Consider the following 22,891-nt stretch of genomic DNA (forward strand, 5'->3'; position numbering starts at 1 on the left):
TTATCACCATGTTCTTACTTTGGCTGTCAACCCTCTCCTGTCTCTTTCATTTAATATAACCAGACAGCAATGGCTACCACAACAAAATCTTTTATGTAACTTTGAATTAGTTGAAAAACTTTGTAGTAATAAAATGCAAAATTATTTTAACCATGAAAACAAAAAATTTGAAATGTACAAAAGGCAGTAGTGCTTATCTGCTGCTTCTCTCTTCCCATGATTCCGTGGACAGGAGTTCCTAGGGAAGAAAAACTATATGATCAAAATAGACAAATACAGAATGAGTCCAAAGTGTTCCACATTCAAAATAATGATGATACCAGATTGCTTACCGAGTGACACGTCTGTTTCTGTCTGCCGATCATATAGCCTGTGTACTTGATCATCCGTCTCCGAGACAATCTTTTCTACAGGAACTTCATCAGTTCTGATTCGTTTGACTATGGACATGCCTGATGGAGTGGCTTTGCGACTAAAACAGCAAATATATTGCAAGAATGTGAGAGAAGGTTTGGGTATAGTTTAGAGGTCTATAGAGAGGAGAGAGACTGCCAGCGCTGGTTAATAATCCAGTACCATGGTTTATTAATTCCGTCTTTGTTAGCAGTGCGATGCCTCTTCTTGAACTAACCGATAATAATATTCCTTTCATGGTAGTAAATTGGTTCTTTTAAAGTTGGCTTGAAATCGCTGTTGAATCAAGTTTTGAAATCAATTTATGAAGATTTTTCAGTTGAGTTACAGAACTATAGCATTATTTTATTGTAAATTGCCATTAAATACCCTGTAACTTAGACTACTTAGATAGACAGTCAAGTATAATGTTGGTAGTTTTACTAGCCATGTCACTGGATCTAGTATTATATATATTTTATCTATATTACACCAAAGTTCTCATGAGCAATTTGGAACAACTATAACTCCAGCACTCTGTTGCTTAGACCTTATATAACTACATATATGTTCCTACTTCAACAGATCAAAAGGAAATACATAACTTGTCAGTTTCAGCCATTACTGTCTAGTTTCTCTAATCCTTTGTATACTTTAAGCAGTTCCACAGATCTTTTTAGTAGACTAAATAGATGGAATGGTGCTGACTCTAACAGAATATGCTCTTTGTCACAAAAGTCAGGATTGTAGATGAAATCTGGATAAGTTTTATTTACTTAATAGGAATAATGAAAAGTACAATATCATATTAATTATTTACTAAAATCATAAACAACGCGTGATAAAAATAACATTATTAAATAAAAAATAATTGTACTACAATATTTACTGTTTACTCTAGCGAATGAAAAATAAAAATAGAATATTACGGTTATTCTTCCTTTTATTTAACAAATTAGAAAAACTTGAAGCAGAAAATATTTACATAAAATAGAGATTATGAGAGTTTCAAATACAGCATAGATAACCATGTCTCTCTATAAGTATAAATATCATCCGTAAAAATAAATAGTCAGTGTTCTGCTACAAATAGACAATAAATAAGAGGACAACACATCACTACAGACTGCAAGGTAGTACAGGAAGTTTTATGTGCTTAAGGAAGAGATTAGGATTATTTACAGAAAACAAGCAATATTGTCAAAAAATTACAAAATAATAATAATAGTACTCATTTTGCTGATTGAAACAGTAGATATACCAAGTTGATGACAAAGGAAGAAGATAGTGGAGATGTTTAGCTCAATTAATAGAAGATATGGCAGTGTTCCAACACAGCATGAAAAATAGCAAGGAGTTGTCTGCTCATCCTAAAACAAAAGTTCAGTTGTGTAACTTACATGCTGCTGTATTAAAACTCTACACACTATTTCTGTGATAAGCTGCTAAAACTGATCTTCCACAATTTACATGTTTGTTTAGTATTTTAATAAAGTTAAAAAGACAGCAGGTTAAATCAACTCCTGACTTAACACAGAGAGTAAAAATGCTGCCTGCCATGTAATTGCAGCAAAGTGGTGAATTGCTGACTCATCTAGTCAGTTCATTTACTAATTTAGAAACAAACAATTTTATCCAAGGAGGACTGTGTATGATATGGGCTCCTCTTTATTATTAACATATAATATATATGAATAGTTTATGGTTACTCATAGAGAGCTGACATCAGCAAACAGGAATGATGACATACTCAGGCATTTATTATGAGGAATAATAAGTTTTCCTGGTTTAAGGAATTAAAGCATTAAGTAGGCTCTTATGTACAGCTAATCTGTCTCACTAGTCCAAATGATAGAGCTTCTATGTATATACATAATAATAATAGCACTTCTTTCAACCTATATCATCAAGGTCGTAGCCTCAGAGGATAACAACAGATAGCCTAAGAAATATCTATTCATTACTAAACTATACATAGAAGCTTATAAACCAATGAAGAGGGTAAATGATGAGTTAGCAACTCAACTAATTTAGGGGATTACAAAGTTACAACTGAGTTATTGCTATGGTTAGTGAACCAGCGTGGTACCCACTGTGACTGCGGATGGAACCCCATTTTCCCTTTCATCCCCCTTAATTATTCAGATTGATACACGGACCACATATAACTTACTGCTGACTATTAGAGCTTGAAAAAGCTGAAAAGCAAACAAGATTTCTTGTTATCCAAGAGTCATTTAAAAATTGGTATTAAAATAAATAACCTCAGATTAGAACTAAATATGTACTTGAATACTATTATGCTCTATGATAAATCTTTAGCTAAGGGTTAGTGTCATTTAAGTTACAGCCTGTATTAAAATAAATGGTTATGTTTAGAAAACATCTATTTGAAAACACATATAAACTTATCCAATGCTCGTAGCCTCAGAAGCTGATGACAGATAATCAGATGCGAGCCTAAGAAATCTACATTCATTAACAAGCTATACATATATACATATTAACTTACACTGTCACTTATTTAGTAAAAGTTGTAAAATACATTAGCCACAGGCTTACCTGTAAGTGAATGTCACAAAGAGGAGACACCAGGAGATTCCATCAGAACTCTCATTTCAATCACGCTGTCTCTACAGCCAGTAGCTTCTTTGTAAGAGGGAGGTAGATCCGCTGAAGCAGTTGGCACCACTGCTACAGTCTTGACTTCTTTAATAAATTTACCTCTTCCTCTTACAGACCAGCAAACTCCATATTTATAATGCCGCAGGAGGAATATAATTCCAACAATTGATATGCCAATGGCCGCTCCACCACCGAATATAAAGAGCACCTTCACAAGAACGTGATACATGTTGTCAAATGTTGTGTGGATGAATGTTGTCAAATGCTGTGGCTCAGTTGATACCAGCTCTTTTATACTTAACAGCAAAGTTGACAAAGGTTTGGGAAAAACCCATTTTCTTTAAGCAAAAATCAATTATTCATGACTAATAAAAAATTTTGAAGCAACGGAATTTTGTTACAAAATGTTCCCAAGCATTGAGTTCATTAGTAAACAAAACAGGAGCCTTCCGATCACCTGCAAGCACATGACACTATCCTTGTCTAAAAAACCACTATGTTTATTTTATATATAATAAAAACAATAAGACTAGGACACACTAATACAAAGATTGGGATGTTATTAATACTTATTCCAATAGTGCTGGCATTCATCTTGCCAATTTAGGAGGTTATAATAAAATTTTGACCAGAGACAACTTCTTAAATAAAAACAGGTTAACATTATGTAGGGATCTCATATAAAACAAAGTTTGTTGAGATATTCAAGTGCTTGCAAGTTCTTTAAACTGCAACATAATTATTTATGCTAATTTCCTAAAATGGCTTCTACCAGAAAAAAGGTTTTGGAGTTGTTTCCTGTTGTTAATAATATCACTGAACTTATTTTACATATTGTCTGATGGAACTAAGCTACAGAGAGAAACATTTTGTGCTTTTAAGAAACACATTTGCAGTGTCATACTCCTTTATCCTTAGCAATAGTCTTTATGTAAAGTGACTCAATGGAAAACTAGAATATATTTTATTTCAATAAACAGTAAATTATTGCTTAGATGGCTGAGAAAGACAATATGAGTAGAGATATTGCATCATTACTGGGTAAAATGATGCAACAAAACATGACAGTTAATAACATGGATACAGAAATCAGTTTGTTTTCTCACCTCTAAAAGTAGCCGGAACACTGTGGTTCAGGAAGAATTAATACGCAGCACATAGTGTGGTGGTTGTATCCAAGAAAGAGCCATGCATGGGTTCAATCATGTGGTATAAGATATGATGATATCAGCTAGTACTCTAGCTCTGACAGCATTTTGATCCCTATCAATGCGCTGCCGATTATGCATGTAGGTAATAACCCCTAATACTAAGAGGTTTGAAAAGACGCCCACTTTGTACTTTATTTAGTCTAAAATGGTTGATTTTACTTAATCTCTTCGTATAGTATTTGAACCAGTTTACTAGAAACCAAAGTGAAAATGTAGTTGCTGTGCACTTAGCAGATATCCTACGCATCGAAATCCGTATCTATAATTAGTGACCTGCCCAGTCACTCGCTTAAAGCTACAGCGAGAGGCTAGAAACAGTTTGCACTCTGTAGGATTTGATCTCATGACTTTCACCATTGTAGGCACCACTCTAACAACTGCACCAAACAACCACTTCTTGAAAGTTCTAAAATATTTGTACTCGTAATTGTGTGCCGTTCAAAATTACAAGACCACCTCACATTTTGAGAGTCCTTCTCTAAATAGTCTATAATTGTCAAGGTCGTTATCTACACTGTAGCATGTATATTAGTTGTCTTGTAACCATATATACCTCTTGAGCAACTTGGATACCCACTACCACTAATTCTCACAATCAATATTCTATATTGGTCAATAGTTCTCTAATGCTGTGTTACCCAAGAATAACCAATAATCACTGTTTATGTAACAGCTAATGTATTGCAAAACTGTCACTACAGAAGGTACTTGGCAGGTTGTCGAAATCCTAAAAAAGATAAAAGTGAACCTTCGGAGTAACAACTTTAAAAAGCCAGAGATTCTCTATAATATTTGAGTTGTTGATTTAAGGAGAGTCGTAGCTATGAGCAATTGGTAAGTCAAGCTTCATGTTTTTACCCTCAATAATTTTACATATTTTTCCTGTTGTTAAACAATATAATGTATATTAATATAGAAGAATAAGGAAAAATAAGAATATAGTGCATATTATCAGAGAAGGAAGCTATGGATGCATCCAATAATGTAGGAGGGTAGCATTAGGTTTGGGGAGTTTCCCTGGTGAATTTTTCTTAACAAGTATTTCCTGGTTCTTTCCATGTGACTAATGGAATTTTAATAACACTACAAGCAACACCATCTTCATCATGAACTTGCAAGGAATGCATCAGCTCCTGGGCCAACTGACAGCTCAATGTTTAATGACTCATATTCTTGGTGTCAAATAATGTTCTTTTCCAACTGAGTGACATGCCCTGGCAACTACTGACAGCTGATTGACATAGTGAAAGTATAAATACTGGTGCAATGGATATGCACTAAATATGGATATAACTTGTTAAATGTTTGATGTCAAGTATTGACATCAAATATTTAGCAAGGTCAAAGTCCTCCATTTCTCAAGGACGATGTGAACAGTGAAACCATTAAACAGCGTTCCTGCGGGTGGTATAAGATTAACATTTTAAACAATAATATAAGTTCTAAATATGTCAATATATTCATTAACAGCCTCTCAATGCCCAACGGACAATAGGAAGTTCAAAGGTCAAGTATTTGATCAGTAAAGGATTGTATCCAACAACGGATTGAATATTAATCAAATAAATTCAAATTAATATTCATCTAGGTCTGACGAATATACTTGCCATTTTGGTTTATAATTTCGCTGCAACTCAATTTCGCGGCTCTGATGAGGGCGAAAATATAGTGATGTGAAAATAAATGCAGTGGAACAAACAGATTAGATTCCTCCGGTCCAGTTCGCTAGTGAGAAAAAACTTTCAATTTGGGACTAGTTTGTATTTGTAAACCGCAGGTAGGAATGTGTGGGTGGGAACGATAATTCAATTTGATCACTTGCTGCCAATTGTTTCTGGGACTATCAATGACGTCTAGGTCCCTCCCGCCGTGACTTTCACACTCAAGTCCCAAGAAAAATAAAATAGATAACAACCAACTTCACAACCAGAAATGTATAACATGGTTGGACCTGGTGAGGGTTGTTATTGTTTTTGGTTGGTAATAAAATTCATTACTACAATAATTATTATTCAATTTTATGACTTCACCTACCAGACTTTCATCCTCATCAGTTACAAACAGGGTTGGCATAGTATTTCCCATGGCGGTTATTACCGCCGGTTTATACCAGTTTTTACTGCCCCGGGAAAAACCCATTTTTGTCCAAAAGTGGAAAAAAACTCTTTTTTGACAAGTTGAATAATGCTTAAGCAAAGAATAACAATACACTTATACCATTAGCTGTCATAGAGTTTCTTTTTGGCTCTTTAACAGTACACAGGCTAAGAAAGCGCATAGCCTTTATAATTGGTTTATTTACTAAATATTGAATGAAAAGACCAGATCACAAGATAATATTCGTATATTTAAATATATTAAATAGTAATATTGAATGAAAAGCAAAATTGAAACATGTGAAAACATGAAATATCCTTTTAATGTTTTCACATGTTTGAAATATTATGCTTTCTGTCATGTGTGAAACATGACAGAAAGCATATTACAACGATTAGAAAATAATTGAAAAATGAAAACACATGAAGATAATGCCAAGTAGTCGAGACCGGTGAACTGAGCAAACGGATTAGAGTAATGAGATGATTGATGAGTAATGATTGCCTAAGAAAAATTAATCATTGTATTTGGCCGAATCATACCCTAAAGAAATTGTTTTTAGGTTTTGGTATCAAGCTACCAGTTTGGACGTTTTCTCCACTCCAAGCCTGCTGCGCAGCTTGGTCCGCACTAAGGAATAAGTGCTAAACAATACACGTCAAAACAGTTCTATTATCGGACTGTAAAAGGCTCATCATTATTTAACGTTGGCCCGCATCTTGGTCGTTGATTTTTTCTAATTTTTCCCACTTTTAAACATTATTTTATTTCCATTGCTATTGATTGATATAAATATGGAGTCACAAAACTAATTGTTTAGTCCAATTTTTCATTTTTATTAAATTTCATTTTTTAGTAGAATATTTGGATAAAAAATTCTGATGTTATAATATTTCCCAGCTGTTCCCGGTTTTTACCATTTGTTCCCGGTTTTTACTAGTTTTTCCCAGAAAAAATGCCAACCCTGGTTACAAATTCTGTGACTAAACTGATATCATCGTCTTCTTGATTTGTCTTGGCTTTTCCAAAAAAAACTTGTTATCTTAATTTGCTTTGCCATGCTGCTTATTCGGTGTATTAGCTACAACGAGTTTACCAGAAATTTTCCAATGAGCCACACATAAAAATTACCTGCATTTCTAATATGACAATTTTATTGTGGATATCAATGAACAAAGCTATTTAATTTAGCGTTTTCGCTCGTTCGTTATGATAGTTTAGTTTCGCTCATGAAATTTTTGCGAGAGGATGACTCCGCGAAAATGTAAAAGTTAGATGACGCGAATACATGTGTCCTAGGGTATATTGACATGTTATGATGCTTCCAGCTTGATAGTTCTGGTTTAGGCCTAGTTAGTGAGTTACTTCAAACTTGGAGGGCACTACATTAAAATGGCCCCCAGGTCACGTGACACGCTGTAAACCAATCAGCTTTAGAATCATTGAGTAGTGAAAATATTACTCTTTTCGGACTAAGTAAAAGCTTAGTCCATTTTATACTACCATTTTATTTATGAGAGGACAACTCTGAAACTGTTGTTAAAATTTATGTCACATCGGGTACTCTAAGGCTAGCAACTTTCCATTGACTATGAAAGTGCATAGAATCCATCGTTTTTTTTTACGTCATCAAGCCGTTTGCACATGCGCTCGTTCACGAAAAAGCCACCATATTTGTAGAAAACGATCGTTTTTCTTTGATTTATTAGTGCTTTTAAGTGTAGTTTTGATACTATAATAAAAAAAATGCAAACAAAAACATCGTTTTCAAATTATCATTGCAAAAGCTTCGCGTTTCTAACGATAAAATTGTCTATAAAGATGGCCGACAACGATAAAATGACATCACGAAAAAAACGAAGGATAGCTCAATTCCCAAAGCTGCATACCATATTAAAGCTCCAATCTTGCAAAACTCTTAAAATGAAGAAAAAACTGAAATCGAATATAGTAAACAGGTTTTTTCAGTCTTTTAAAGAAGTGAAGTTTAAGAGATCCCTGAAGAAACAACCATTATTGTACACCGAGTCTAATAGAGTGTGTATCTTTTTATGAATGAAAAAAACCAGTAGCTTTAGTGTAAAGCTCTTGTTGCTGAGAAGCTTTCTCTGATGGTCTTATTTGGACCCTTCATTCCTAAGAATGTCAACCAGTGGGTCTTTAGCAACTAATGGTCATTCTGTCAGCAGCCATTTTTCATCATGGGGTCGGCTAGAAGTGCTCTCGGTCTTATGACTATATCTCAAGAGCTTATAGTCCGATCAACTTGAGATAAAAACTCCAGCTACTTTGATGTTCATGTTCAAATAGATCAAGTAATTTCATGATGTAATCACCACATATAAAACACATAGAAAATCATCTGAAAATCTGAGAGTACTGTGTAATTGAACAGATTAGAATGCTGCTCTTTTGTAATAGAGGCTTGAAAAAGGCTGTTGAAGTAAGACTGAAAACAATCAGTTGTTTCACTTTAGTGTTATGAGCGAGTAAAGCAATGTTGCTGCCCCACTCTAAGGAGCTGTGTAAAACAGGCTGTGTGAGGAAATGCGGAGAGTGTAAAGGAAGTGAGTGTAAAGGATTTTTATCTTCGTTACAAAGAATTTTGGTTTCAATCTGTATTTCGTTAAAAAGTAAGGTTCTGACAGCCATTTATCATTTCTCGGTCGGTTAAAAGTGGCCCCAGTATTTCAGCAATATCTCCAGAACTAATATTCTAATCGGCAGCCATTTTTCCTTTCTCGGTCGGTTAAACGTGCCCTCAGTATTTCTGCAATATCTCCAGAACTAATATTCTAATCGGCAGCCATTTTTCATTTCTCAGTTTGTTAGAAGTGCCCTCTTTATTTAGACAATATTTCAAGAAATCATAGTCCAACCAACTTGAAACTTTTAAAATATGCTAAAAGCGTTTACTGTGCAAAGCGATAAACCAGAACTAGTGTTTTGTCGGTAGCAATTTTTCATTTCTCGCTCGGATAGAAGTGTCGTCGGTATTTTTGCTATATTTCAAGAATTGATAGCCTTATCAACTTCAAACTTTGGAATGATACTACAACCCTATACCACACAAATGGACCAAAATTTCATAATCTTCTGTAAACCAGATGTACATCAAATAAAGCAAAACTGCGAATCCGAGTTTACTCATGCGCAGGATCAGGTGGAAAAACAAATTTCCGAGCTATCTCGAGCTTAGGCTTTAGTGTTAAACCGAAACAAAAGTGACCAACTTGTTTGAAGTTGCCTTCCCTTACCTCTTACCTCGCCATAGGGAGCATAACTCAGGATACCAAAAGAAAATGCTAGAAACCAGAAAATACACGCATCATACATAGATGTATCATTTCAACAATAGCTTCCTTGAAGATTAATATATGGCCCATTTACCAGTAAGCAATCGAGCTTTAGCGCAGCTTCTACACTGCTATGAGAGGGGTGCCAATCCAGCGATGCGGACAACTATAAACTCAGCAAACGAAAAACCTAGTGCTATGGTCAATGCTTTGTTTTCTTAGCATTCTTTACATCCAAGACTTTTGTAGAATAGAATGTTGTTTAAACCTATTGGTAACTAATAGTATTGAAGGTTGTGAACAGTGACGATTTATATCATGTGTGCTTTTATGTTATATCTTGGATATGACCGAACAAAGCAGCTTTCCCAGTTGAGTTAAGACTGACAAATAAACACGGCAGCTTTTTTGGAGTTCGGTTGGCTTGTGAACTGAATCACTTATTTACACATAGGTAAATCATTATTGAACTTAATTCCTTACAAATGTGTTTCAAAAGTTGACCTTGTTTAGTTGTCTATCATGATGAGCACTATGGTGCATCATGATTACCGATCGTAAATCTATTACTAACAAAGTTTTTATTTAGTGTATATCGATGTACAATTGTACATGTATAGCAAACTTACTCCAGCTCAAATATTGTACGTGTCTGCTCAATCTACCACTTTAACTGCACTAAAATACAAAGCCAGGAAAATTAGTCATATTGTTTGCTTAGTGAAACTTGCTTGTTTTGCTTACATGAAGCACTGCATAGACAGAATTGAAACTCGGTCTATGTAGTAATGTGTTATATCTTTTTACATGTATTGTGTCTCCATTTGAACATTCACATTGTGTTTCATGGCATGCGTTTTACCCTAAGTTATTTCTAGACAGATGTCATGGCACGGGATAACACCTTATGGTCATTCTAGGCTCAGTTCATGGCGCAGGGTTACACCTTATGGTCATTCTAGACTCAGTTCATGGCACGGGATAACACCTTATGGTCATTCTAGGCGCAGTTCATGGCGCAGGGTAACACCTTATGGTCATTCTAGGCGCAGTTCATGGCACGGGGTAACACCTTATGGTCATTCTAGACTCAGTTCATGGCATGGGGTAACACCTTATGGTCATTCTAGGCTCAGTTCATGGCACGGGGTAACACCTTATGGTCATTCTAGACTCAGTTCATGGCACGGGGTAACACCTTATGGTCATTCTAGGCTCAGTTCATGGCACGGGGTAACACCTTATGGTCATTCTAGGCTCAGTTCATGGCACGGGGTAACACCTTATGGTCATTCTAGACTCAGTTCATGGCACGGGGTAACACCTTATGGTCATTCTAGGCTCAGTTCATGGCATGGGGTCACACTATATGTTCATTCTCGGCTCAGTTGATGGCACGGGGTAACACCTTATGGTCATTCTAGGCTCAGCTCATGGCACGGAGTAACGCTTTATGGTCATTTTAGACTCAGTTCATAGCACGGGGTCACACTATATGTTCATTCTAGGCTCAGTTGATGGCACGGGGTAACACCTTATGGTCATTCTAGGCTCAGTTCATGGCACGGAGTAACACATTATGGTCATTTTAGACTCAGTTCATAGCACGGGGTCACACTATATGTTCATTCTAGGCTCAGTTCATGGCGCGGGGTCACACTATATGTTCATTCTCGGCTCAGTTGATGGCACGGGGTAACACCTTATGGTCATTCTAGGCTCAGTTCATGGCACGGGGTAACACCTTATGTTCATTCTAGGCTCAGTTCAAGGCGCGGGGTAACACCTTATGATCATTCTAGACTCAGTTCACGGCACGGGGTCACACTATATGTTCATTCTAGGCTCAGTTTATAGCATAGGATCACACCCTATGTTCATTCTAGACTCAACTTATGGCACGGGGTCACACTCTATGTTCATTCTAGGCTCATTTCATGGCACGGTGTCGTGCCCTATGTTCATTCTAGGCTCATTTCATGGCATAAGAACACACCCTATGCTCATTCTAGGCTCAGTTTATAGCATGTCACGTTCTATGTTCATTTGAGAGTAAGGTCGTGAGGTCACGCGCTCACCGAATTTAACAAGTATTGTGCATTATAAAATTCCTCAATTCATGATAATTTGAGTTTATATTTTTTCACAAAAAAGTTTAGACATTTCATTTGACTATTGTAGACTGATATACAAGATAGCGACTTCATAGAAACAACTTATGAGCAATGAGAACACATGAGGGTAAAAAAGATGGAAGGGACTCTGGCTTAGCCAAAAACTTTGCAAAACGAGTAATAAACCCGTGGGGCGTCAGCAATACACACTCAGAGCCCGTATTGATAAACGAGCAAACAGATTTCAACAAACTTAGAAACTACTACTATAGCTGTTAGTTTGACTGTAGTAGTTCACCACTTAAAAGATCAACCATATTTGTGTAAATTTATTCATTTGTATGCTACGAAGTTGCTCTTCCAATTATTGAACTGATCAGACAACTCAAACTTAATTCATGTGCTGGTAAAAACTTGTTTTATTTGTGATGTCATCAACTCCTGCAAAAAGGGAATAATAAAGTTTTGTTGTTAAAATGAATTAAAACTATTTTCTTTCTCGGGCCTATTCAAAAAACAATTCACTCGTCGTAATATAGTTGTCTCAAAGTTTACTAACTGATAAACAGCAGAATTATTAGGACAAAAATTTGTAGCAGTTTTTTTAGCCTTTACACTTGCGAACAACTTTAATAAATAAAATAGACTAGCTGTGCAACGCGGCATTGCCAGGGTATTAAAATCAGCTTATAATTAATGAGGAGTAATGAGAGTTGCCTGCCACTTGCTATTAGCCTGACACATTGTCAATGGAAAATTTCAGCAAGCTTACTAATAAGTGCTCCGGCTTGTAATGACGGTACGCCAAGATGTCGCGTCATGGTATTTGCACCAATATAGCGACATATATCGTCATGCGAAGAGATCAATCTGTGTGGCCTGATTGGTACGGCGTCGGACTGGTGAACGGGAGGGTCCGGGGTCAAATCTTCATCGGTACAGATTCTTTATTCCAAGTTTCTAATAATAGCTATAGCTCGACATACCGAAACAGATGACCAACTTTGAAAATATATATAGATTTGTCACTCACCTAATTTCTCCAATTTTTCTTCTACTCATGGCTAGGGTTGGGTCTTAAACTTCTACCTACATTAACAACAAGACTCATGCACTACATAATTATAAGGTAAGGAATAGCGATCTCTTCTTTCCCTTCTCTCTCCAATCTCATGCAGATTGCATAAAGATATAATAAACCTTCAATAATAGTCAAGTTCGTAAATGCTGTGTATCAGCTGTATGCCACTGCAAAGTTGATACTTTGACACTTCAAATAATTTGGAACAGTTTTGAAACAACAAAAATTCTTTTGTAAACAGGGGAGATAATGAGCAAACCTTGGAAACAATTTCTGTACATATAAAAATGTTGACTTGAAATATTCTATTGAATGTCTATAAGAATATAATTATTCTGTCAATACCTTACGTATCTAAAGCAAAAGTAGCTGAACTTGTTTGCGCTCATTTTTAATCTTTGAACTGATAAAACGTTGGGCATGGCCTGTCAAACTCTAGCCAAAAAACACTATTTGCCTTTGTAGGTAAAATGCAAATTTGTAGAAAAGGGCATTGAAAGAAAGCTATCTTTTCAGTGCTTGTAAGCAGAATTGCTGGCTCCATTTTCGAAAACAATTAAATAGGGTTATCACCACTTTTCCAAATCATGTTATACAAAATGCATGGATTCACCTAGTAAAACAGCTGTCTTTATATTGGACTCATTTCGGTGTTTTCTTATGTGAACGAGGCCTATTCTATGATCGGGAAAAGAAATTTGGTTAATATTATTCAGTAAGGGTTAATCTTTATTGCATACTTATAAATAGAGAATCACAGCATGTGACAGTTAACAGCTTGGGAAGGACACTGTTGATATAGCAATAAAATTATGTCTACCTTAGCATTGCTGTTATTCCATTTGGCAGTACGTAATAATTGGTGAGTCGGCAATCAGAAAGTTGGATCTGATTGCAGTTGAGGTCACAAAAATGTTACGGACCAAATTTAAATAACAGCAAGTGAACTAAAAAAATTAAACATTTGGATAAACTGCTTAAAAATCGACATCTACATGTACAAGGGGAATTTTTATACTATAATATAGATGTAGTCAAAGAATATTAGGCACAAAAACAACACTAAACTTTATTTCTGTAGTATTCGAATGAGGCGCTACAGTCTCTTCAGATAAAATAAAAACTCTAGAACAAAGCAACGTATCTATAGTACAATATATGACAGTACTATCTACCATCTGATTATTATTGGTCAACTAAACAAGACCGTTCAGACCTGTTCATACACAGCTAGAAAATGAGCCAAAGAAGCTGGTGTGAGAAACCTTTGAAACACCAGACAGGTATCCAGCAGTTTCATACAAGCTGCAGCATACTCGAAATAGATGGTAGATTAGTCATTACACAGCAATAGGGTATTTTTAGCTTAAAGTAGAATTTGAGATGCTCTGAGAACAACGCGTTAGTCTTCATTCGTTTTGAATGAAGACCAAAATGAAATCAAAAGCTAAAACTAGTGTTTAGCGTGATCATGATTTGCTTGACAACCTGGTTACCGAAACATTTTAAACTTGTTCATAAACAATTTCCAAGTGAACTATATTGACACTGTGAGTCCAAAGTCCAACTGTCACTTTGTACTTTTTAGCTTGTAATTCTGTGAAAATTATCAAATGTAAATATTACTACAAAAATACTCATTAATGTAACACAAATCTGCTGCAAGTGAGTTGAACAAATGGGATTCAAATGATGTCTATCAATCTGTGATGAGTTTACAGGTGTCATATAAATCTTTTCAACTCTTTTTGTATAGATAAAGTACAGCAACTGACAAAATCTATATATCAGGTGGAATTAACTCATTTGAGTACAAAAGCAACCTGGTGTTAATTCAGTTCATGTAATGACCCACCCAAAACAACTTCTGCAGCACGCAAACTAAATGTTATTAAAGATGTTTAATTTCAATTTAAAAGATATTGAAATATATTGTTTAACTCTACTGGTATAGGTATGTTGTATCGATACATGAAATCTGCTATTAGGCATCTTAACTACTGTCTTCCAACCAACCACAAAGCTTTACAGTACCTCTGATTAGCTATTTTTCATGAGTGACATCAGAGTGAGAAAACATAACCTTTAGTTTATCAATATTTGACTTTTTAAGATTTGTATGGCTCTTGAAGGGAGAGAAAATACATCGACCATTGGATTACCGAGATTGAAGGTTAGGTCAATACAATTCTCCTGTAAATTTTATTTTAAATTTTCTCATAAAGTACTCATGCCATAAAAACTACAAAGTTTAGTTCTAATTAAAAGCAATACTTTTTTCCTAAACGAAAATGTTTGATTGAAAGTAGTTTCAAATAAATTCCATCTACTCACACCTGTTCTGCCAGCTTTTCCTAGCTAAAGGAAACAAAGTAAGTAGTAATATTGTTTTCTACATATATACTCTGGGTGTGCACGTTCCACTCAGTTTTTGAGCATCTGGGCATCAAAGCGTTCGATAGCGCCAGACATTACTGACCACTAATTAATCAGTCTGCATTCACACAACCAACAGCGATAAATATATCCCACACAGTTTCAAAACAAATATGATATGATGCACTGCTCATGAGTAGCTAAGAGAAAAAACCTAACCATGTAAAACTTTAGCTTTAAATATATGTACATAATTATTAGATTAATAATTTAATAATTACTATAAATATATCCATTCCTATTTTATATATCGCCTACATGTGTTCTACCCTACAACACCTGTATAATATACCAACACACTATTTATGTTACAAAAAAAGCTTTGCGACTTATGTGCAAAGACCTAATCATACCCTATAAAAACCATCGCCTACCGCCTACTAACTTAATAACAAGCGCTACTGGTGTTCTTTCCTCACCTAAGCTATCACAGTACTTTACCTGTCTCATTGCTCCTTCAAAACTTCACAAAAACAGCCATAAATATCTCAGCTATAACTTTCAAACCATAAACCGTGATCACAAAACCAGGACCAGATTTAAATTACCTAGTGCCATAAACCACAACAACCTCAACAATAACCTGTTAAATCCATTTAATAACCTCTGCACTCATTTAAGAACTCTTCCTCTGCAATCTTTTAAAACAAAACTCAAACTACACCTACTATCCTCTGACCAATAATACTATTCACCGTCTAGCCTTACCCCTTTTAGTATTTTTATATTATACGTTATTTCCATAACTAAAAATTTGTTGTCATAGATAAGCATAACTATTTTACTGAGCTTTTATTTATTCACTTTTTGTTTAAACAATACTCATATCAATCCTCAAGCTTGCTTTTTACATATTTTATGCTTTCAGTTCCAACATTATTATATTAGTTAGACTACTCATTAGTTTTTTAGTTACACTTTAATTTTTTTGTGTTTGTTTTTTGGTACACTGCTTTTAGTTGGTTTACTTGCTTTGATACCTTGTAAAAAACCTGTTGTAAAATGACTATTCATTACCAAAATAAAGATTGCTCATATATAGACTTGTTGGCTTTTCGTTGATTTTCATGGATAGATCGTGTTATGATATGGTCTCAAGTGTAAAGGTCCGTAATGAGAAAAAATAAAGCTCTAAAAATAAAGGAACTACCTTCATCTTTCAAAAACACAATGAACACCATATTGCAAAACAAAATCGGTGTATACAAACATTAATGCATACTAAACACAAAATTTAGCAAGAAACTTACGACTGTTCGCTAATGATAAAGATAAATAATGGATAAACTAAAGATCTTAACCTTTGTGAGTTAAATTCCTTTGATGCTTACGGTTGGGTACTGAATAAAAAATGTACATAGGATCACGTACTAAGTACTACCGCAAAATGCGTTGACGCTGCGAGGCGACTGCAGTTCGTTGGCCGTCGAAATTTCGAATCAAATATTTTTAAATGCACTCATGTTATTCGTTTTATTAGTTCAACATTTTAGTTATTTGTGACCCAGGCAGTCAGAATGTACAATCGTGCTAAAACCACATTTTTGAGTTATTTAAAGATTTAAAATCAGCAAATTCTGAGGATTTTAATGCATTTTAAATTTTTTAAATCGGGTTATTTATGCCCAGGTTATGCAAGATTTAGTAGAGAAGGTCTCGTGATGAACTAAAACTGTTGTTTTGAGTTTAAGCAGGATAAAGTTGCTGATTCATGAACTGTAAATCATGGTATTTGTTTACAAATCAAAATGCCATAGCAACCAACCACTTAATCTCAACCTATATTAATGAAACTTGGCATTCTCTACAATAAAACCCTGAAAAACATGATTGTTGCATTTTTGTTCCAATTCGATTGACGGTTGACCTCCCAAAGGTCATAGAAAAGGTTAACAATATATGTGGCTAAAAACTCACCATCCTGGATATATTAATTAAAAGGGTATGCTTCAAACTGGGCACTTCTCATCAAGCTATATTGCTGTGACTGCATATAATGACAGTCCAACAACTTAACAAAGAGTTGAAAGTGTATTCAGAATTGTCCACCTTTACAGAAGGTCGTGGTAAAGTCAACGAAAAGTGACAACAGAAGGCATCAGAATGCGGAAATATCAACCCAACTCATCAAGTGACCATTCAATCTAGAGCTCTTTTTATGTAGTTTAACACTCACGCAGTGTAGCATGAGTATGCTGCAGAGATTTATTGTAGCGCATTAGAGGGGTTTCTTTGTTATGCTAGTGGCAATTTGTCCCAACACAACCGTATCCAACGTTTCCTTCGGTAATCCTTGATACACAGTTCTAATGAGGCTTAATTGTTTAGATGACATAAAACTAGCGCATAATTCTTTACATTTGCACCCACTTATCAGTTTGATGTCAACAGCTAGAATGGGAATGCTATCAGCAGTGATAGGCTGATCGTTATTCTCTGTAATTTGATTTAATTCATTCGCATTATCGTTAGCAGCCACATATTGCGTAAGCAGCTGCATTTCTAAGGTTGCCCTATTATCACAATCCTCATCATCGCTTTCACTATGATCTGAGGCAGCTGACTCAGATTCTAAGTAAAAATACTCATCTAGCATCAACTAGCCGTAATTTTTGCGATGGTTTTATTTTGTTCTAGCCTGAAGCATTAAAACCGGAAATAGCCAAATACACGCGCGCACCCGCAGTCAGAGCCTATATTTATGATCTTGGGTTACGAAAAATTCCATAGCAACCACCGATATGGGTATAGTTAAATGGCAATTCTGGCTTTATGATTGGTCAGACACAAAAATAAACAAGACCACGTGAAAGAGCAGGGTTGAATGCACTATAAACCACTGTTTACTAAAATGGTGACAGTGAGTCATATAATAGCGTAAAGCATGCTTAGCGCTATTGTGAACAATGCAATTACCGCACGATTGTACATTCTGACGGCCGGGGTCACATTTTATTTAACTAGCTAACTATGGGGGACTTATTTAGACCACCAGGGGAATTAGATTTTTCTGACACTCAAGGTTCCTGGCCAGAGTATAGGAGGCGTTTTGGGCGATATAGAATTGCCTTGGGGTTAAGTGAGAAGTCTGCTCAGAGACAGGTCAACATGTTAATCTACTGCATGGGACGAGAAGCAGCGACAATCATAGCTCAGGTGGTTGTAAGGGATCCTAGAGCAGCAGTGGTAGCTAATGTAGGTTTAGAATTACCGGCAGCAGATGCTGAAGATGCTGATGCCACTCTTTATGATCGAACTTTAGAAGCATTGGATGCTTATTTTACCCCGAGGGACAATCATCTGCATTATGCTGTGTTGTTCATGTCACGATCTCAGCAGCCAGAAGAAAGCAATGAGCACTTCATCCGGAATTTACATGATTTAGTGTCAAAATGTAGTGGTTGGGACCAACCCCACAAGGAAGATATGCTGAGAACGCGATGAGCTGGGATTATTAGCTAGGATAGGACTAGCTGAGACGAGCGAGCTAGGACTGCTGAGATATTAGCTGGGATGAGGGATAAGGAGCTTAGTCGTGAGCTTCAAATAAATGCTGATATAACTTTGGACCAAATCAAGCAGTAGTTGAGGATGAAGGAAATCATTGCTCAAAACCAGAAAGCCGAACTAGATGGTGAGAAACAAGTGTTTGCGGTCCAACAATCTAGGCAACCGGCAAACCGCAGCCAAAGTGGTTCAGACAGAAAATCACAACCTGCATTATTAATCAAAAACTGTAACTTCAGTGGTATGGATCATGTAAAGGGACGATGCCCTGCTTACAACAAGTCGTGCAACAAATGTAAAATGACAGGCCATTTTGCTAGAGTTTGCAAAAAGACTGTAGACACCAAGCAGGTGAATCAAGTTGAAATTCCTCATATGCCTAATGACAGTTCGGATGAAAGCAAACATTTTCTTGTTAATGTAGTGCATGGGGGTAATAGTATTAGCAATAGTGTAGGGGTAATTAATGATAATAAATGGTTGTTAGATATTGTCATTGAAGGAGAGACACTTCAGGCCAGGGTAGACACGGGGGCAGAGGTTAGTACTATGAGTAAGAAACAGTACAAAAGGTTGGGTTTGAGTGTACTCACAAATACAAAAGCCAAGCTCTCAAGCTATGGTAATAGGCCGATCCCTGTTTTAGGCTATGTAAAACTCGCAGTTGTAGTTTCTAGTAGTCACACAGCCATGGTTAAGTTTTATGTAACTGACATCAACAATCAGACTTTGTTAGAAATGCCTGCAATAGTTGGGCTAGAACTGTTGCCAAAGAAAATAAACCAAGTTACGGGGTCAGCAGAATCACAGGAATCAAATCAAAACTTTCTTGACAAATATCCAGATGTGTTTCAGGGTTTGGGTAGGTTTGGTTCTCCTGTCACCTTGGAATTGAAGTCGGGAGCAGAGCCGAGGTCTCTGCCATCCAGACTTGTTTCACACAAGAAGTGTAATAGGTTTAAGATTGAACTAGACAACTTGGTCAATTCTGGGGTGATCATAAAAGACACCACCCCAGCTCAGTGGTTTTCGCCACTTGTGCTTGTAAACAAGACTAATGGGGGTCTTAGACTCTGTCTAGATCCGCAACGCCTGAATAGTCAGCTCGTTCGAGCTCAATGTGCCATTCCCACTACACCCGAGATATTCTCACATATTTCAGGGTCTTCATTCTACACTACGCTAGATGCCAATATGGGTTTCCACCAGATCCCACTTGATGAGGAATCTTCTAGGCTGACAAGTTTTATGACACTTTCCGGCAAATACAGATATCTGAGAATGCCTATGGGTATTTGTAATGCCCCTGAGATTTATTATCAAAGGATGTTGGATGCCATAGTAGGTCTGGATGGAGTAGAGGTGTATATAGACGATCTCTTGGTTCATGCCCTACAAGACAAGAGCATGACAGGAGGTTAGAGGAAGTACTTGATAGATGCAAGCAGTGGGGTCTCACGCTAAACCCTAACAAGGTTGTATTGGCTAAAGAGACTGCCTCTTACTAATGCTATGAACTTACTAAAGAAGGAGTTCGAGCTAGTCATACAAAAGTTGAAGCTGTCTAACTCATGACTGTCTCAGAGGATAAGAAAGCTGTACAGCGCTTCCTTGTGTTTGTCAACTACATGGCTAAGTTTACTCCCAATCTATCAGAGCACACGTATTCGCTATCCGATGGCTAGCAAAACGAACACACAGTTTATGTGGGGCTCTGAGCAACAGCTAGCTTTTGATAAGATCAAGGAACTGATGTCAGTAGCACCCACACTGGCATATTATGACTCACTGGTTGAGGTAACATTGTCCGCTGACAGCTCGTCCCACAGTATTGGCGCTGTATGTTTGCAGGACGGCAAGCCAATGGAATTTGCAGCCAAATCACTCTCTCCTTGTCAGCAAAGATACAGCCAGATTGAGAAGGATCTGTTAGCCACTTTATTTGCATGCAAAAGGTTCAAGTACTACTGTTTTGGCCAGGCTCAGATCAAGGTGGAAACTGACCACCTTCCACTTTTAGGCCTCATGAAGAAAGATATAAATGATCTTTCTCTCAGACTAGCTGCCATGAGACTGGAGTTGCTCACATATCCAGTAAAGCTGGAATTTAAGCCTGGCACCCAAATGGTGCTGGCTGACACTTTGTCACGGCTTGCCCTGAAGGCACTAATATGGTGGAAGACTTGGAGATTGATCCTCTGATATCTGTATGTTCTGTTGTGATTAGAAGTGATCAGGTAATGGACAAATATCAGAGAGCCACCTCTGCTGATGAGGAGCTATCTGTGGTATTGAAATGTATCCAGGATGGGTGGCCAACTCATAAAAAAGCTGTGCATGTTGAGCCAGGGCTTATTGGAATCTGAGAAATTCTCTTAGTGTCATCGATGGTGTTATTATATGATATGTGGCATTCTATGGCACTCGTCTAGTTATACCAGTATCATTAAGACAGGAGGTGATGAAGTCACTTCACAGTGCACATCAAGGTGTGACTAAGACTATGCAGCGAGCCACTGAGTCGGTCTATTGGCCAGGTCTCAAATGTAGATTAGAGGAACACTGTCTCTCTTGTGAGTATTGTGTCAAGGAGGAGAGGAATCAGGTGAAAGAGCCACTGGTTCCTTTTCCTATTCCAGACTACCCTTTTCATGTGATAGGCACAGACTTATTTCACTTGGAAGGGGTGGACTATCTGTTGGTTGTGGACTATTTTTCGAAATAGCCTATAGTGAAACCTCTTCTTACAAGTACCACAAAAAAAACTGTCACTCAATCTATGAAAGAAATTATGACTGATTACGGGCAGCCTGAGACCATCGTGTCGAACAATGGGTTGCAGTTTTCAGGAAAGGACTTCAGGATTTTCTGTCAAAACTACAATATAAATCAAAGTACCAGCTCTCCCCTACATCCATCAGGTAATGGACAGGTGGAGAGGACGGTGGGGACGGTGAAAAACATGATGAGGAAATGTATTCAGGAGTCTAGTGACTGGCTGCAGGGACTTTTGACTCTGAGGAACACGTCTGTGGGAATGGGTTTGGCCTCACCAAGTGAGCTGTTGCAAGGGCGTCTCTTGCGAGATAGTCACCCAGTGCCCATACAACGATACTAAATTGCTGGTTATGACACAGCTGAGGTTTGTCAGGTGCTTGGAGACCAAAAGAGTACCGATAAGTACTATTTTGATGAACATGCTAAGGCAGAGAAATCTGTGCTGCAGCCTGGACAGCAGGTCCATGCTCGTACTGCAGCTGGGGAATGGAGATTGGGGCAGGTAGATAGAGTTGCTGGGGTTCGATCTTATTGGGTCAACTCTAGAAATCATAGGCTTAGGAGAAATCGTAAGGACTTGCGTCCTACTACTGTAGTAGTAGGCGTAAGTGATTCAATAGATCGGTTCAGTCCAATAAATTCGGCATGCCCTATTCCAGATACCATGTCACAGAATGATGGTGCAAAGGAATATATGGGTGTCACAGATGTGTTACCACAAGTGCCTAATGTGATATCCTCACCAAAATTGCCAATACCATCACCTGAGAGCTCAATGACTACCCGGTCAGGGCATAGGACTCAGAAGCCTAAATGGCATGATGACTATCATTTCTAATTCATATTTTATCACTGGAAGGTTATCTAGTCCTGGGTGTCTCTCTTTCTTTATTTAGTTAGGTTAGTAGTAGAGATTATATAGCCTAGGAATAGTTAAATTGTATGGATGGTTATTGTAATCCCTGGGAAAGGAAGATGTTGTAGTTTTAATTAGACTCGTTATATGCGCACATGCGCAGCGGAGCTTCTTGTTCATGCCTGTTTGAAGATAACTTGTAAATATATGTTCTCTTGCAAATAATTCAATGTACCAACTTATTAATGACTTGTTAAGTCATGACAACACCAAGCACTTGCTTTATAAGCAACTGTACTTTAGTGTTAGGGGAAGAAAGAGCACAGACCAAGGAACTGTAAAATACAAAGCCAAGAACGACAAGGCACAGAATTACGGTTCATATTGTTGTATGGAAGTATTAGCAAAAACAGATAACATAATGGAGAACACTTAAACTACAGAGGTACACGCAATATTACAATGAACGACACCTAATACATTGGAGAACTATCTGA

The 22,891-nt window shown here is 36.9% G+C and overlaps 1 protein-coding gene across 2 annotated transcripts in view; it reads right to left on the bottom strand.

The window, feature by feature from the left end:
- The window catches only part of LOC137406293 (RNA-binding protein 41-like), a 29,939-nt gene extending 17,114 nt beyond the window's left edge, over window positions 1-12,825 (bottom strand). For both annotated transcript variants that reach the window (XR_010979849.1, XM_068092842.1), the window contains exons 1-2: window positions 12,770-12,825; window positions 333-472 (exon numbers count right to left, since the gene is read on the bottom strand). Coding sequence is in view for 1 of the 2 variants with exons in the window: in XM_068092842.1 (XP_067948943.1) it covers window positions 333-472; window positions 12,770-12,798 (169 nt within the window). In the remaining variant the exon portion in view is untranslated. The remainder of the gene's footprint in view (window positions 1-332; window positions 473-12,769) is intronic.
- Window positions 12,826-22,891: the final 10,066 nt, after the last annotated feature.

Source organism: Watersipora subatra, chromosome 10 (genome assembly GCF_963576615.1).
Source record: "Watersipora subatra chromosome 10, tzWatSuba1.1, whole genome shotgun sequence".
NCBI lineage: Eukaryota > Metazoa > Bryozoa > Gymnolaemata > Cheilostomatida > Watersiporidae > Watersipora > Watersipora subatra.